At 42.1% G+C, this 17,544-nt stretch overlaps 2 protein-coding genes and 1 non-coding gene across 7 annotated transcripts in view; 1 reads left to right on the forward strand and 2 right to left on the reverse strand.

Moving 5' to 3' along the window:
- Window positions 1-202: 202 nt before the first annotated feature.
- trnar-ccg (transfer RNA arginine (anticodon CCG)) lies at window positions 203-275 on the reverse strand. The gene has a single exon. It is a non-coding gene; the product is annotated as a tRNA-Arg (tRNA).
- Window positions 276-3,156: 2,881 nt separating this feature from the next.
- Window positions 3,157-4,818, forward strand: prlh2 (prolactin releasing hormone 2). The gene is made up of 3 exons (XM_070986462.1): window positions 3,157-3,253; window positions 3,572-3,755; window positions 4,467-4,818. Exons 2-3 carry the CDS (start codon window positions 3,593-3,595, stop codon window positions 4,670-4,672), a joined length of 369 nt encoding a protein of 122 aa, XP_070842563.1. The 5' UTR covers window positions 3,157-3,253; window positions 3,572-3,592; the 3' UTR covers window positions 4,673-4,818.
- Window positions 4,819-4,959: 141 nt separating this feature from the next.
- Window positions 4,960-17,544, reverse strand: part of myripb (myosin VIIA and Rab interacting protein b) — a 105,686-nt gene continuing 93,101 nt past the window's right edge. Inside the window, exons 9-18 of one of the 5 annotated variants that reach the window (XM_070986334.1) lie at window positions 16,191-16,359; window positions 15,345-15,871; window positions 14,902-15,051; window positions 13,957-14,733; window positions 13,512-13,574; window positions 9,816-10,004; window positions 9,531-9,692; window positions 9,290-9,385; window positions 8,903-8,963; window positions 4,960-7,753 (exon numbers count right to left, since the gene is read on the reverse strand). In XM_070986334.1, the coding sequence (XP_070842435.1) occupies window positions 7,710-7,753; window positions 8,903-8,963; window positions 9,290-9,385; window positions 9,531-9,692; window positions 9,816-10,004; window positions 13,512-13,574; window positions 13,957-14,733; window positions 14,902-15,051; window positions 15,345-15,871; window positions 16,191-16,359 (2,238 nt within the window). In that variant the 3' untranslated portion in view covers window positions 4,960-7,709. Of the gene's footprint in view, window positions 7,754-8,902; window positions 8,964-9,289; window positions 9,386-9,530; window positions 9,693-9,815; window positions 10,008-13,511; window positions 13,575-13,706; window positions 13,846-13,956; window positions 14,734-14,901; window positions 15,052-15,344; window positions 15,872-16,190; window positions 16,360-17,544 lie in introns of those variants that run through there. The other 4 variants (XM_070986333.1, XM_070986336.1, XM_070986335.1 and 1 more) reach the window with 4 other exon arrangements.

Genomic DNA, 17,544 nt, shown 5'->3' on the forward strand with positions numbered 1-17,544 from the left:
GTGGTACCATGTGACATTAGCCAGCAGCATCCTGAAACCAAAGCAGCTAAATCAGTGATTTTATTATGCACATTATTTCCTAAATTGCACAGGTGGCAACTAATTCAGGGGATAGAGTCATAGTGCATAGATGCCTAGTGTGGTGTGTGGATTGCAAAGATGCTGAAACTGCACAGACAACACAAGTTCAGAGAAACCTTCACGACCCAGGTGGGACTTGAACCCACAATCCCCAGCTCCGGAGGCTGATGCCTTATCCATTAGGCCACTGGGCCACAATTAGCCATAAAAATTACACTAATTTAATGCACTGGATGTTGATCTAGTGTTGAATTATTATGACACAGTCGCAGTGTTCACACTCATGGACTCCCAAACTTTGAAGCGTGTTCCGACTAAATGTATGAGCGCTTATGCCTTAGGAGGGATATTGGGATTGGGCCTATATACACAGAGGTTGAAAGTTTATTTATTAGTCATTCTACAACACAGGGTTGCACAATGCAACGCAAATTGTAGTGCTTTCATTGTACGAAAGAACAATTAATTTTATGATGGAGTCACTCTTTCTCTGTTCAAATGTCTGCAAATTAAATCTTTATGTCCCAAAGCAAAGCCTTTCCTCTCTTTGTAATCACATGTGTTTGGTATTGTGAAACATCCACGTTTGAGGAACTAAAAAAAATTGCAATCTGAATGCATTTTGTCTGGAGTGAAATCCTGCACCAACAGGAAATACCTTCAAAGATATTTCCCTGCTGGCCACTGACTTCCCCATTGAAGCTTTTTTCAGAAAGAGGGTCAACCAAGCACGGTCAATGAATGTCCCGGCCCACACACTCTGTAAGTCACGAATTACGAGGCGATTAACAAAATATACTGTAGCACGTAAGGGGAATGATTTAGACCACAAAGCTTAGCCGGTTCAAGCTGTTAATCATTCTGCAAGCAGGGTTTTCTCAATCAATGCCGCGTTCCTCAGGGCCCTCATGTATCAGTAGTAGTATCAGGGTAGTACATTTTCAAAAGAACATTGTTATTTTTATGAATGAAATGTTTTTAATCAGTTGCACTTTATAGACAGATAGGACATGATTCCTGCATGTATTGTAACGATCACTCACGATCAATTTTATGCACAAAGCGTATCTATGCAGGAAGTCTGGCAGGTCACTCCATGCCGTGGCTTAACCAGTGATCCTCTGTGCCTCCATTCACAGAAACAATGACGACAAAGCCATTCAATCAGACGCTGATGAGGCCATGATGTTACGGTTTGAAGAGGAGGAACCAGACACTGGTCAGAGGCAGCACTGTGACACAAAAGATCTTGTGCAGGGACAATGTGGACAACCCCGACCTAAGCTGTGTATTTTGGATTCAAATGAAGAGATTTAGTGAGTTTAGAGCAGTGATGATTCAAGGATCAAGGGGCATATTTATAAAACAGATTTGGAATTAAAAAAAAAAAAAAACCTAATTGCAATGTATTTTTCTATGATGACTTCAGTGTGATGGCAAATGAAAGACAGATCTTATAATACCAGTCTGTAACTGAGCATATCATTCTGTTTATTTCTCCCTAAATCTACCGACTATATTACTGTATTTGATCCACAAAAGACAGGGATGAACTGAAGTGTTTCTGCATGTGTTTTCTGCATTTCTTCACAGCAACAAATCACACACTGCTTTCAAATAAGGGCTCCCTATCAAAAATCAAATTAGCCTCATTATTAAAGGTTTCTTCCATGTTGCAGTGTGATTACACATCCTCAGGTAGTTATCTTGTCGTTATTGCAGGGCTCGTGTCCGCATCTTCCCATCTGATCTCAGTTCACGACAAAATTATGGCTGCCCTAATGTGTGGAGGAGAACCAAAGTGCTGCCCCAGGGTGCAGTTGTGTACCTGCACACATAGACACGCATATGCAACCTTTTACGTCACATGCTACGTAGGACAGCAGTTTTAGATGGTGATAGCGTATGTGGGAAAAGCTGATTTCTGCTGGATTCTAAAGACTCACTATTTTGTTTAAAAGTCACATGCAACCAGAGCTGCGATTACTTATTTTCACTGTGAATCTGTTGATATTTTCCTTGATTGCTCAACTGATCTATAGAATGACAGAAAACCATGAAAAATTAATATTCAATTTTAGAAAAAAAAACAAAAAAAAAACGATTGAAATGATTTATTGATTAGCAGAACTGTTGCTTTTCTGCTGTTTGACCAATTAATTGAGTAAAAATTTTAGCTCTATATCTACTGAAGAACTAATTGGCTTGGTTTTGTAAAGGTGCACCAACTGTTCATTTCAAAAAGCATGTAAATAATTCATATTGAACTCCTGGATGAATGTTATGTAGCCCACATGTTAAGGTTAAGCTGCATGGTTACATTTTGAGGAACACTGTGGCATTGTGACCTTTACAGGCATCACTTTAGTCCCGCAGGCGAATTTACACCTGAACACATTTGAGTAAGCGAAGTTCTCCTCATCTTGGCCTCACACGTGTGATTCATCACTGTCACCTCTCAGCACATGTGCTGGTGGCACATACCTGACATATTGTGAATTCACATACACTTACAGTATATTTAAAGCTCTCATTCCTTCCTGAATCACTTAGATTTTGTGGTCCTCCTGTCACTGATATAAGATATTTTTTAAAATGTGACAGTAGGTGCAGTGTCTGCTTGCATTTATGATCTTGGTGTTTGGAGGTGGTTATTATTAAGGAGGATTCCAAAAGCTTAAGAACTAAAAGAATACACCGAGGTTTTTGCAAGAGCTGATAGTGCCCTGTCTTGTTCCTTGTAATCAAGCTGATTGATGAAAGGCTCATCAAAAAACACCCACCACAGTTCCGCGTCACTGTCTGACAGGCCTACTTTGAGGTGTTGGGTCTCCCCATGTTCACTAATTTAAAGTTGTCTGCATGTCGTTGACTTCCTGATGGACTGCTCTGCTACGTGACAGAAATGAGGAAAACTCCAAAACCAAGCCTCCTCTCTCAAAAGGATGAGGGGGGTTTAAAGGGTGGGAGGAGGAGAGAAGCAGGGGTGGAGGAGGAGGAGGAGTGGGGTGATGCATTCTGTAGTCTGGGATCACTATGTGTGACTGACGTTCTTGATTCATCATCCAGCAACCACACGAGCAGCATGGATATATAAGCTGGAGCACACCTGCTCAGCAATAACTGCTTCAGACCTCCGACAACTGACCTCAGCCTGTTACCAAAGTTCAGGGTAAGGAGTTTTTATTCTAACACAGCTGTGCCACAGGTCTACTGGGATCAAATCTGTACAAGAATACCTTAGAGACGTTTCTGAGACAAAATTATGAGTTTGTAATGGTGATTGCAGTGTGTTTTTTTTCCATCTCTTGTACTGTAAATAATGCTCTGCTGTGTTTCTATCGGAAACTGCAGTTTTTCTATAATATTCATAATTTTTTAATGATCTGTCCTGACTCAAAGATATTTTTAATATCCAACTGTATCAGTGTCAGCTGAGCTCAAGTATTGAGTGATGCTTTACTGACCAGAGTCCCTCCGTCCTCTGCAGTGCCTTGAGCGCTACCACAGCATGCTGCCTGGAAGAGTGGCTGATGTCCGGCACTGCGTCCTGACGAGCCGCTGGCTGCCCGCATCTCTGGCGCTGCTCCTCCTCCTCTCCTTCAGCCTCAGCAGCGCTCACAGCACCACGGTGGAGCACGACTTCCACATTGTTCACAATGTCGACAACAGAAGTAAGGCTCGGTTTTATTCTAGCAGTTTATTTTTTAGTAACCTGAATAATTTTCTGAAGTAGTTTAGGGAGATTTGAGAGGCTAAAAGTTAAGAGGAAAGACAGACAGAATGAAGTATGCTGTCAACAGGCTACAGTTTGAAAAGGCTCATAAGGGCTCATTCACTGCATTTAAGTATCAGCTATTTGTTTTAAAGAGAGATGCTCAGCACTTCTTTTTTTCTAGCTCAAAATGAGGAATATCCTCCTTCACCTGTTTATACTAACCACATTTGTGGTACACTGGTGATTCATGTAATCTACTATGTGTATTACGAATTTACTGTACACAAACGGTATGATTACTGCTGTATTCATTGGTACTATTGTTATTTAGTTCCTGAATGCATCAAATCAGAGAGAAGAGAATCAGTTATGTTCACATGGACTTAAGGACATATGAGAGGAACTGAAAGCACTGACAGTCCATCAGAAAATCTATATAAAGACTGAAAAAGAACCTGACAGCTGAAGCTTTCAGTTCAGACTATCAGAGTCTGATAGTATGGACCAGTCTTTTAGGTTTCTTATAAAATCAGAATTCTGTTTTGCCTTTTCTTTTAGCTCTACTAACAGTTAAAGCATCACAAAATCTGTTTTCTGGCAGTAATGTTGCTTTTTTTGATCACAATAAGCACCGTCACTACCACTGATGTACTCGTCTGGCATACAGGTCCAGAGATAGACCCATTCTGGTATGTGGGGCGTGGGGTGAGACCCATCGGGCGCTTTGGGAAGAGGCACAGCAGTGTGGAGGCTCTGGGCAGCGGGGGGATGCAGCCTGTCGTCAGGACGTTGGCGCTGCTACTCAACAGCCTCAGAAACAAGCAGAACCTCGGGAATGTGCTCGATGAGGAGGACAGGGATTGGCTACCGTGACAGCGTGTCCTCCTCCCTTTATCCACAAACTCCAAGTGTCTTCATTTTTTTATCTTGATTGAGGTTATACACCCTTTGCTCTAGCTTTTAATTGTATTTCTCTCTGGTGTCTGTTATAAGGCCTTGGTTGGTGGGATCCTTGATGAAATAACCAAATGTATCTGTACATAAAAATGCATTCTATATTGATTAATAAACCAGGATGTTGTGATTATATCTGGTTTCACTTTATCTGTAAGTACTATCTGTACTTGCAGGCGCACAACAACCGCTTCTTTGAAAACAGAAAGTTTTACGTTTGCAAATTTTATTCATTTTGTAATACATTTTTTTCTCAGAGTACTGTGGCACATAGAGAATTTGTATTTTTTGCTTGTTAATATTTTCCCCAACATGTCATATGGATTGCAACAAACGATTGCACATAAAAGTGAATGGCCCGCCTGTGGAGCTGCGCACAGGGAACCTCATTGTAGTCATTCACACTGGATTTAAACAGGAACAGAAGTAGGAATTGTTTTTAGCTCTGTGTGAATCATTATTTCTGAGTATCTGGGACACAGATATAGTAGTACATTAGACTCCCTGTGTGAATCCAGCCTGACAAGTCATGACAATTAAACACAGCCTCTTGCACACAACACTGAAAGATTGGTCAACTATGATTGGGCAATACACACATTATTCTATATCATATCCATCGTTTCACACATATACATATATTAACAAATTCTGTGATGATACAATATTATTATTATTTTTTTTACATTAGAAAAATACAGGACAATGATGATTGGACCCTTGTGGCTGTGCTTCTCATGGGAAATTTTTACATCAATTTTGATAAAACCAGAAACATGCTTTTACACATCAACACCTCTGGAGAACAAGATTGACAAAAGTACAGGACCAGTGTGCAAAAACCAGAGATGTGAAGGGCTGGGATGAAAAGGTCACTAACAGAAGGGGCAGAGCAATCACACAGAAGATCATCACACCTTTCAGTCCAAGCAGTCCATCTGGAAATCCAACTCCGCTCCTATGGATGCATGGCCAGCTGAGATTCTGACTAATGTAAGTGGTCAGAGAGTAAAGGAAAACAACCCAAAAATGAAAGGCAGTATTCTCAAATCGAGTGTTTAAGGAGTACAAATACAGCATGAATCGTACTAGTCGCTCCAAAAATGCCTGCTGTCACCCCTGTTTTTGTAACATTTACCATCGTCATTACTGGCAGAATATCAAATGGTAAATGCAGGCGTACACTGAAAGCACTTTGAGTCACCACACGTGAGAGTCTGATAGGACTGGCTGAGGAGGGCTCCTTTGAGGAGAGAATAAAGCCTTCAATTTGCAATAGTACATATTTCAGTGGTATTGCATAAAAACGTTCAGCAAAGTACAAAAATAAATTGCTTGTAACAAAATCATGGTTTTATGGCATTTGTTATATAGCCCATCAGACTTCATTATGTAAAAATCTTTACAAGATCTTCTGAATGCAACAGAAAAGTTCAGACATGACCCAGCGAAGGGGAAACATGAAAATACCTTGGTGTTCAAATTAAAGGCCACAACGTTTGAAAGTAAACGAAGAAGATGACAGAGAGGAGGAAGAAATGGCTTTGAGTTGAAGAATACTGCATGAGGGAAGGCTGTCAGATCAAACCTCAACGTCAGACTTGTGTTGGGCTGACTTTGTCTGACATTCAGACATTATTTAAACATTATTTTGACTCATTTCAATGTGAAAGCCCACAGCTTCCACAGTAAGGCTGTAATGAGTGTGTCTACTGAGCAGGTATTTTCAGCGTTTGCTATTTTAAATAATTAGCAGAGCACTTCCCTGTTAAATCGTTGTAGTTGGCATTTATTTACGAGGAGAATTCGACATTTCGGAAATACGCTTTTTTCACTTGACAAAATTGGTTCCACTCTTGTGTCTGTATGGTAAATATGAAGCAGCCAGCTAGCTTAGCTTAGCTTACAGACTAAAACATTTGGGAAACTCTGAAGGTAACAAAATCTGTCTTTTGTATGTTTTAGACAAAATATAACGTGTAGATGTGCTGCTATGCTAACTTTTTTTTTTTTTTTTTTACCCTTTTAAACATTCAATATAGCCGTTTCCCGCTGTTTCCGGTTTTTATGCTAAGCAAAGCTAACAGGCTACATATTTACCTTACAAAAATGAGAATGGTATCAAGCTACTGCCTAAAAATATCAAACCATTTTTTGAACTAATTTTGGATTATTTACAAAAAACGACATATTTCTCAAGTGTGCTTTGTGTTCTATCATTGCCATCTAGCAACTTTAGTGGCAGGAAGAGGGGACCTGGTCCTGATTCTTTGCACATCTAAACACTATTTTCTGGTTAGTGCTTGGATTAAAAAAAAAAAAAAAAAAAAGGTTAAAATGCCACAGGTATTACAATCGTTCCCCGGATGAGGATTACCATCTGATAGCTGAATGTGTGTGAAAAAGGACAATCATCCAAAAAAGCTCTGGAGGGGCTTACAGTGTGATAAGATTCCTCATGACTCTTCATTTGGTGAGAAAGAAGATGCAGTATAAAACACGGCTCAGCCTCTTTTTGGGACACTGAATCACAGAAAGTTTCACATGATTTTTCCACGTCGTCATTGTACAGTAAATCACAATACTCTTGCAAACAGATAGAAAAAGGAAATGGAGTCGTTTATCTGTACAGATATTCTTTTTCAGTTGGGTCATGAGGAGTGTTTGCAGATTTTTAAGGCAGAGACCCCGACTGTCGAGTCATCCTTGCTTTGATGTTATGTGCGCAGTGAGGAGGAGAAAACAGAGGTGGAAAAGAGGAAAGAGCCAGTCATGTCTTATGTGAGACGTTTTACCGACGCGGTACCGTGCCTGGCTGGGTCACACGGGGCAGGTGTTGGCCCCTGCTTGGCCTGGAGCTGGAGGCGGACACTGGGTCAAGGCACTGGATGAGAGGGCCCCCCGTCCCTGGGGCTCTTTAGTGGCCCTGAGGGACCTGTTGTGCTGCTGAGTGTCACTACGGCCGAAATACGTTCACCTGCTGCTCGGGCTCCAACTTCTCTGAAATGAAAGAAAGGAAAAAAAAAACCAAGCATGAAGCAAAGCAGCATTTTAAAATTTCCTGCAAAAACCTTGGGTTGTCCAGAAGAAGAGAAACTACCAATAACATGTGATTGAGATGACAGCTGACTTGTCTTCCCAGTCACAGATTTACAGCATGCTGTCTGATGGACTGATAAAAAAAGACACTCCAAGCTAGAATCAATGATATGATTACATGTCTTGGTCACTGATTTTTTCCCATTGTCCTGCCTGCTGTCTGTCTTTGGAGCTGTGCTAAAAAAGCCACCCTGAATCAGAGCTATTGTGTGGATGCTGGTGAAGAAAAAAAAAAGAGACAAACACGAACATAAAGAAAGCCCCAACAGAAAAAGACCATTCACTGACATGAAAAGGAACAGACTTCTTGTTGGTTGATAAAACGAGCCTTATCCTCCTGTACTGTGTGTGTTTCCATTTGGCTGCTTTACATCTAATGGAGCTTTTCAGTTACTTAGTCCCTTTCGAGCAGATGTATTCATTTTTACATCCATTCAGCAGCCAATCTCTTCTGTTAGGACAAAGCGCAAAATGTGTGATGTTAACTAACGGTGAATGAAAGTGTCCCCTCGCCTGTGCCTCTCCCACACACACACACACACACACACACACACACACACACACACACACACACACACACACACACACACACACACACACACACACAGAGTATGAGTATACAAGGCTGTTAAGCAGTGTTTGTGGTTGGGAGAGTATGACATGAACTGTGTAAGTCAGCGCAGGTTAGCAGATGCACTTTACTTTTGCTTAACCTGTTGGTGACTGATTTAAGTAGGGGGATGTACAGCAGATTGAACATCACGGCAGCAAACTTGTTCAACAGTTTTGGATCAGTTTGGATTTAGTCGGCTTTTGAAGACTGAAATAAGTCAGTATTTCTCTCTGCTTCAGGACGTATCAATATCAGGATTGAAATGATTATTATATTATTTCACTGTGACAGAAAACAATCTCCATCACTGTAGTTTTTTCCTATGTAACTGAGGATATATGGGATATATCTTAAGAAAATTATTTTTCATATTTGGGATTTTGGAGATCATGTATCTCTTGAAGTGGTTGATATGAAAGTAATTTTGCTGCACTGACCTTTCAGTGGAGGGGCTGGAAGCTTCCTCCTTTGATGGCGTGATGAGTCCAGGGTTTGAGGCTGTAATTAGAGTATTCGGATATATACATGTCATACACATTTAACACTAAATCCTCCTAACTTAGCCGCTATATGTGCTCATTTTCTCATTATCATGTCAGTCAACTTTAGTTACTTAAGAAGAAGTAAGTTACTGTACTCGTGTGCACATCTGCAAAACCTAGATTGAACTATTATTACACTACAGGTTCTCTCTCTCAGGTACATTACTTAACATATCAGTACCTTATGATAAAATGCTAGCATACAAAGATAGAGTATATATATATATATATATATATATATATATATATATATATATATATATATATATATATATATATTACCTTAGCCTTTGGCTTGTACTTGGAGAAGCGATTGCAAACAGCCACATTCAACCCGGCCGTTTTCAGAGCTGATATCCTGGCCTCAATATTTGACACCTTAAAAGAAGAAACATAATATCATTTAAACACAACATTCAATCCTTGTCTGAAACTAATCACTGATCAATGAGCTGGAAGCTGGGATTTGGGAGGCTGTTTGTCCAACTGAGCACAACTGAAAACAAGACAGCTTCTGCAGTACCTGCAGTTCAGACTGCTGGACCTGAGCGGCTGCTGTAGCCACCTGGTCCTCCAGGAAGGCCAGCTCTGTGTCTGTGGTGCCGCTGCTAATACTGCGAGCACACTGCTCCAGGTCTCCCAGCGCTCCCTCAAGCCCGTACACAGCACCAGCAGCCAGGTACACCTGTACAGAGAAGAAGAGCAACACATTTAACTCCCAATACAAGAGAACATATTTATTTTATTCATTATTGGGTGGAAATCCACAGGGGGTAAAGCTATCTGGCTAACTCGCCCTTTAGCTTACATTCTCCTCCATCTTTGTCAGCCTCTGGTCCAGCCTGCGGGTCTCGGAGCTGCTGGAGATGGGAGAAGCACTCATGGACTCAGACGGGGTGTAGCTGTCACCTCCTGCCTCACCGATCAGCTCCTCAGTGGCGTTCAAGACCTTCAGCACCTCTGTGGTGATGCTGCAGAGGGAGGCCGCCGAGTACTTCTGCTTCATTTGAAGAACACACACACACACAAAGAGTACAGCAGTGAGTAACATACATGATACATCTTGAAAGGTGTTATGTTAACAGCTGAAAGAGAAAAAACATATTGAGGTCTCATGTTTAAAAGTGAAATAGCCACAGAAATTGTGGAGACCTTTTAAGAGATGTTGGATTTCATGCATGTCTCTATATAAAATCTGTAATCATCACATTAAGGACAAAACAAGGGCTTCATGTAGCATAATGGCATCACCACAGCTGTAGGACATTATGAAATCATTAGGGTGGGAAAAAACACAATAAAACAGACTACTTGAGAATGAAGGGGAACAGATAAACTGAATGCAGCTCCATCTAAAAGGTTTGTGTTTCTATTGACACCTCTGCAGCACGTGAAGCTGCACGGTTCTGTCAAAGAACATTGTGCAGGTGGCACATACGCACATATTCGTCACTCTTTGTCTGTTGCCTAATCAGCTGTTTTGTGAACATTCATGTCCGCACATGCTTGAGCAGAAGATCAGAAGGTTGAGAACAAAGACCTGGAGGTGAGAAATGCAGTAGTGAGGTGGGAGGAGGAGGAGGAGAAGGAGGAGGAGGTAAGGAAGCGAAAAAGGTCTCAAGACAAAGCAGGAGGAGTGATTGATCTTTCAATTTTTCAGCTTTGATCATTTAAAAGATGAATGGAATAACTCATATTACTGTGCAGCCTGTTTCAAAAAGTGCAGGATATCTATTATGGCGTTTGGATATGCAGCTAGAGAATCAGGAATTCAATTAGCTAAACATTAGCAAACAGGGACCAATTTCAAATTAAAACTTGCATCCACGAGTATAAGTCCATTACCTAACATGCACATATCTTTTGACCTTTTCAGTTTAAAAACCGATGCATGAAAATAGAGCTAAAAAGGCTCAGCCCATTAATTGTGAAAAGAATGGACAAATCAGTTGGTGGAGCTCTGTCTCTACCATATGAAGATGCCTTAGACAGACCAATGAATAAACATGTTAGTCACTGGGTTTACTGCCAGTCATTGTCGCAATTAACTGGAGCAGCTTGTTCATCCGAATCCAAGCTTGTTTCCAAATTCAGGCTGTCTGGGACAAGTAATTATGGTGAAGATGCACAATAAAGAAAGCTGCCTTTTTTTTTCCTGAATAGATGAAAACACTAAGCAAGCGGAGGAAAGGGCAGTGAAGAGAGACAGATGTAATTCAATAATGAATGAATCACTGGCTGAAGCTTTGATCAGTGGGATCGGAGGCGTATTGATCCCTCTTCTCAGTCAGACTAACAGTCTGAAAGGCAGAGCTTTAGGTGATGACACAGGACCAAACCTCTTATCTCTTTTTAAAAAATCACCATTCAGTGATCTCAAAAGAGGGAGAAGCAGAGCTGGACGGTCTCAGATATTGACTTGGGTTGATCGATGGAGAAATGGACGCTGGGTGAGAGCCTGACGTTCTCATCCACTCCAAAGAACCAGGCTATCACCACCCAGATCAAACAGTCTGACACACACACACGTCTCACTGCTGTTGACGCTGAAAGATTAATTCAGCACGTATTAAAAAATCTAGTTTGGTTTCACATGAAGATGGAAAAATAATGTCAGTAAGGAAAACACGAGTCGCTGAACTTTAAGTGGATTTCTGTGGTTGAGTGATAAAATCATGTTGGCTAACAGCAGCTGCAGGTTTGGAAACAGCCTGACAGGGACACAGATTCAAAGACGGGGGACACATTTGTGAGGAAAAATGTGTCAAATTTAAGGTCCTGGTTCTTTAAAATATTCTAATATGACATAATATTAACATTAAAGTCACTCAGGTTGATCAGTCCTATTCCTTGCAGATGCGTTATGGCATTTTTGTGCCATGGGTAGTAAAAAACAGGCTGTGTCCAAAATCACGTCCTTTATTTACTCATTCACTACTTTCTATTATAATACTATCGTGAGCAGTAACTTGAGATTTTACTCATCATACTAATGAATCTTTGTTATTTTGCATCATCAATGAGCATTTATAATACACCAAATAATAGAAGGTTCTTTAAAATTTGATGTTAATACAAAATAAAGACTAAAATGGCACAAATAACAGTCATCGTCACGTTTTCTCTTATTCACATCAAACTGAGCCATCATACAGGTTTCAAAGGGATCTGTGAAAACCAACAGAAATAGACCTCACTAGTGCATGTGTCATTCACATTGTAAGAGACAAGGATTACTCACAGTAGCCCTTATAATGAGTCTGGCTAATGATCAACATCGACCCACGCGCCACAGATAGCTCATAAGTGCATGTCCAAGTGTGTGTGTGTCTATCTACCTGACTTTCTGTGGGTTTTGACTTGTCAATATGGTCATGAAGGGAGTAGATTTATATGCAAAAATATCAATACTGGAATATTGCTTTTAACCTAATGGATCATCAATTTTACAAATAAAATGTGGATCAAGGCCAAACTGTAGCTGTGCCAAAGGCTTCAATACATACTAAAAGCATTCAGTATTATACGCACTTTTTCATACTACATATGCTTTTATAATTAGTATACAAGGAATCACTGTACTTTACCATTTTTCTTACATGAAGTAATGTAACATGTGCACCAGCAGACATCGTTCAAGCTGTAACTTTGGGAAGGAAAAAGCAAATGGATTCTTTTTTCCTTCATGTGGTGCATTGCTGGATTATTGTGTCCATCAGAAGCCCACTACAGCTAAATCGAGCTGATTTTGGATGCACACTGACGTTTATGGTTCATTTTGTCACCTTTCTAGTGTGAACATGCTACATTGCCAAAACCTGTTCAGAATTAGTATGTACTATGACACTGAGACACAGCTCATATGTTTGACTGACTGACTAAAATATAACAGGATACAATCTGTGGACAATGCAGCAGTATTTTGCACGTAAGTTGTTGAAGCTGATTTTGGGAGTTGTTGTGTTTTCCTTTTCAAGGGACTTGTGCTCCATTCTGACCTTCCGAGGTCTTCATTAATGAAATTATGAAATTATATTTGCAGCTCCCTCTGTGACTGATGACTTCTTCCAGCATGAATCTTAAAATCCACAAAGCAATGCACGGGGTTAAACAGAAGAGCTTGCTGCTTTCTTTTGAGAGGCTAACAACAAAATGTTTCCGCTGTATGTGGTGCACTGCAAACGCTTGAAGCTTCATTACCTGCAGAAATAAGAAAAAATACACCACCATCCAACCACACACACATCTAACACACAACACACAGTCATGCATTTGCCTCTCATGTAAATGCATGACTGCGTGTTTAGTCAGAACAAACGTGTGTCAAAGCATGTTTTAAGGCGTTTTAAGTGTGCAAGCATGTGTGCATGCATGTAGGGGTGTGTGTGTGTGTGTGTGTGTGTGTGTGTGTGTGCATGGTAAGATGGAGGTTTAACCAGTGTCCTCAAGTCTGGCATCCTGCACAAGATCACAGAATTCCTTTGCTTTCTAGCTGATATCTCACCTGCTGTAAGAGAGAGGAGAGCAACTGAAGCCTCTGCTGTTGCTCCAAGTCATTCTGTCCCTCCTGACAGACAGACAGACAGACAGACAGACAGACAGACAGACAGACAGACAGACAGACAGACAGACAGACAGACAGACAGACAGACAGACATTTACAAAGAAACACACAGACAATAAAAACACACAGACCAGCCAAAAAAGAAGAAAGGAAGCACAGAGAAAGAGGGAAAGCAGGATGAGGGACGGAGAAGGACATCACATCAATACAAGGATAAGCAAGGACAGTGAGAGTATGAAGAGTTATTGAGGGTGAAATAAGAAAGAAATAAAAGCTAATGTATCAAAAGGCAGATGGACAGAGGGGACGCTGTTAGCAGGACAGGGACAAAAGCACAAAGTGAGGGGTGGAATCAAATCTACTGTACTTTCTTCTATCTCCTTACCTGGTTGTCTGACAGCACCCCCTCCTGGGAAGAAGGTGTAATAGCAGGTGAACTTGCGCTGGATCCACTCCTCACTCCTCCTTTCTGCTCTGCTTCCTTCACCACATCTCTTTTATGTTGTCTCTTACTTTGTCTGTTCAGCTCTCTTTTATCTCCTCTCTTCTGCTCCTGGTTTTCCTTCAAACTTTCCACTCTTTTCTCTAGCCTCCTCTCCCGAACTCTTCCTTCCTCTCTCACTGACTGACTCTTCATTAGTCTCTCGCTTCTTTTCATCTCTTGTCCATTCACTTGTTCGATGGTTTCACTTGCTCTGTCTCTTTCCTTAATACTGGTCCTGCCTCTAAATCTGTCAGCTGCTCTCAGCCTTTCTCTTTCTGTGTCTTTTGGTCCAGTTTTCTCTGTCTGTCTGTCACTTTCTTTATCCGTCTGTTTGTCCGCAGGCCGCTTCGTGCACTCCTCTTCAGATGAGCTGCTGTCTTTGCTGTTGGCACGGCTGGCCAGCTGGCTGAGTCTGGATCGTATTTCCTCTTCCAGGGGCTCTCCAGGCCCTGGGCTGCTGGGCAAGTGCTGGGACCCCGGGGCCAGAGAGTGGGGGTGTGGAGGGCTGGGGGCTGCTGAATTTGGGGCCACTGTGTCCAGGTCCTCTGGCTCGGGTGTCATGGCATCTAAGTTGAAGGCGTCTGGTGCAGCTGTAGCCACTGACGTGGCGTCAGGTACTGACTGTTCCTCACTTAAACCCCTCTTCAGAAGGGCATTGAGTAGAAAACCACTGTTCTCCTGCAGTGAGGAGACAAAGCAAAACCACATTATCAAACACAGAATTATAATTTGCTGCAACGTGATGGGGAAAAAATATTTTACAACCACTTCATTTCTCACTGGTCCAATTTCAAGCATCTATTAGAAAAAAACCTTGCTGGTATAACTGCAGGTGTGATACTTTACCTGTACTAATGGGTAGATGGACTGTGAGTGGCTCTGGCCTCCAGGTCTGCCCTGCTCTGTTGAAGACTCTCTCTTGCTTTTCCTGCGTCGTCGTGATCTTCTGACCGGGTCACTCTGTCTCTCCTCAGCCTCACTGCTGTCCCCCATCACCTGCGAACAGAGGTGGAAAGAGGTAGCTAAGTGTATTTCTAAGTGCAGTTTTAGGTACTTCTACTTCACCACATTTCAATGGGAATTTTGTACGTTTTACTCCACATTTACATTTATCTAACAGTCACAGTTCAGTCATCGTACTTAATACAACTTTTGAACTTTTTTAATGTCCAACCTATTAGACAATTAAAACACAATGTCAGTGTAAATTCATCACATCTAATAACATAAAACACAATATTTCCATCAGACTTTGCAGCACAGAATCACATAATGTAAAGAGAAATCACCTTCGGATTAAAGTTCACATCCAGTGCCCCTGAGTGGAGCGGATATGGAGAGAAGTTCTGGTGAAGGTGTTGGTGGCAGAGTGGCTGGTGATGAGGGTGCAGGTGTGTGTCCGGCGGTCCTTTCTTCCTAAGCAGGTTGTGAGGCGGCTTGCGAGGACACGCTGACAGCACAGACGAGGCCTCTGAGTCAGAGTTGAGAGTCTCCGTGTTGGTGTACTGGCCAGATGACGGTGATGTGATGGGAAGGTGCTGGGTGTACGTCCACTCCGGGTCGTGCTGCGAGTCCGTGTAGTAAGTCTCATCGGACAGTTTGCGCCGGAACTGTCGCAGCGCTGCACCCCAGCCGCCTTCGTCGTTCTCCTCTGAGTCGGATCCCATCTCGTCGTACGCTGAGACGACGCCGGACTCTTTTTCCAACACGCTGAACACCAGGCTCTTCCTCTTGGTTAGCAGGCTGGGTCGAGACAGCTGTGAGCTGTGCAGAGCGATCCAGTTACCGTCTGGACTCTGGAGCACTGAGGACGCACCTGGAAGAATGTGAACAGACAGCAGGAAGTTTAGAAAAACAAACTCTGAAGTCCACCTGCACTTTTTGGAAGGATGTCTGACCTAGTATTACTTTAACAGTAATGCTTTAAGAGTGCAAGATGTATTTAGGCATATATTGACAAAACAACGACCTCTTAATAGTTTTTACCATCATAAATGACCTTCATCATGGACTTGTGAGTCTGAAATTAAATTAAACTGAACTAAACTGAATGGTCATCAGTACTGGGATCAGGAAGTTGAACCTGTTTATCTAACTGACATAAAACAGAGTGTGTGAGTGTGTGTGATCTTTACTGGAGTTGTCCAGGCGGTCGACACTCTTCCAGCTGGGTAGAGATGTGGCCTTGCCCTCCCTCTTCAGAGAAGCGTAATCTTGCAAGCCACCCCCCGCCCCGGCGCCCTCCTCCTCTGGACCCTTTTCTGGGGAATCGTCACTGGTGAGGGAGAACGCCGACCGCGAGCGCTGCAAGCACACACATTAAAACACATGACAGCTCTGGAAGTTTAGAGCCAAACACTGAGCTGAACTTAATTTAGCTTTTGTTCACTTGAGACTGAGCAGGCCCTTCAGACGGACTTTCAGTCACACGAGCTCCAGACGAGATTATTTCTGCTTGGACAGAGGCAGTGGCACTGTGGCCAGGAACAGTCACACGTAATATCCACATATAGTAATTACATAATATAAAGGAGAGCACTTGGTCCATCTGGTTTGTCTACTTTCTGTCTGGCAGAAATCTGCACAACTGTAACTGTAAGTCAACATTTTCATCAGCAGGGGGAGCTAGAAAACAACTAAATAACTAGCCAGACAGTGGCAAAGGCTGTGTGTGTGCATACATACACATAACTGACACTGTGGGGACATAAATCTGTGTGTTTCTCTGTGTGCATTTGTGTGTAAGGGGGAGCTCTTGTGCCAAACTGTCTTCATCATTAATTATAAAATGTTTTTAGAGTGAAATATCTCTAAAATTAAGACATGTTGACAGTCCTCACATTGACAAGGAACTACATTAAGGCTTAGGAAAAGGTTTTCTGGTTAGATGAGGGTTGGCTTAAACAGTACAGTCAATGCTTGTGCACTTAAATTTGGTTTTGCATGTCACCAGGGTGCACCTTTAGAGGCTGCCCCACAGAGTGAAAGCTGCAACGTGAGGCAGATTTAAAACTCATACAACAATCAGATTGGTGAACACTGTACCTATATGCTAAAGTATAGACTGAGCTGTATAGTACAGAAAAGAATTGGGGGGATGCCCCATTAAGATTACCCTAAGGATCAGTGTTAAGGCAGCACATTTGCATGCACTGTGTCTTGGTGAATGTGTTTGCAGAGAGCTGATAAACACAGCCCTTCCCACAGTGGGCCGAGTAGTTGAGGAGGATCCCTTCGTATTTCAAAGGACTTTGATCTTCCCTGAGTGAAACAGCGGGAAACAGAACGGTGAGGCCCAGGGAGCGCAGCTTTGATGCTTCGCTCACACACGGGACGATGACAAATCTCCTCGAGTCCCTGCTGACTAGCAGCGTGAACCGCTGCCAGGTGTGTGTGCATTGATGATTTTGTGTATATGTGCTCATGTGTGCACTACATATCTGTATGTTTATGTGCAACCTGTGTGGACTTTTCTACAACCTGGGACAT

This window comes from Chaetodon trifascialis, chromosome 18 (genome assembly GCF_039877785.1).
Source record: "Chaetodon trifascialis isolate fChaTrf1 chromosome 18, fChaTrf1.hap1, whole genome shotgun sequence".
Taxonomy (NCBI): Eukaryota; Metazoa; Chordata; class Actinopteri; order Chaetodontiformes; family Chaetodontidae; genus Chaetodon; species Chaetodon trifascialis.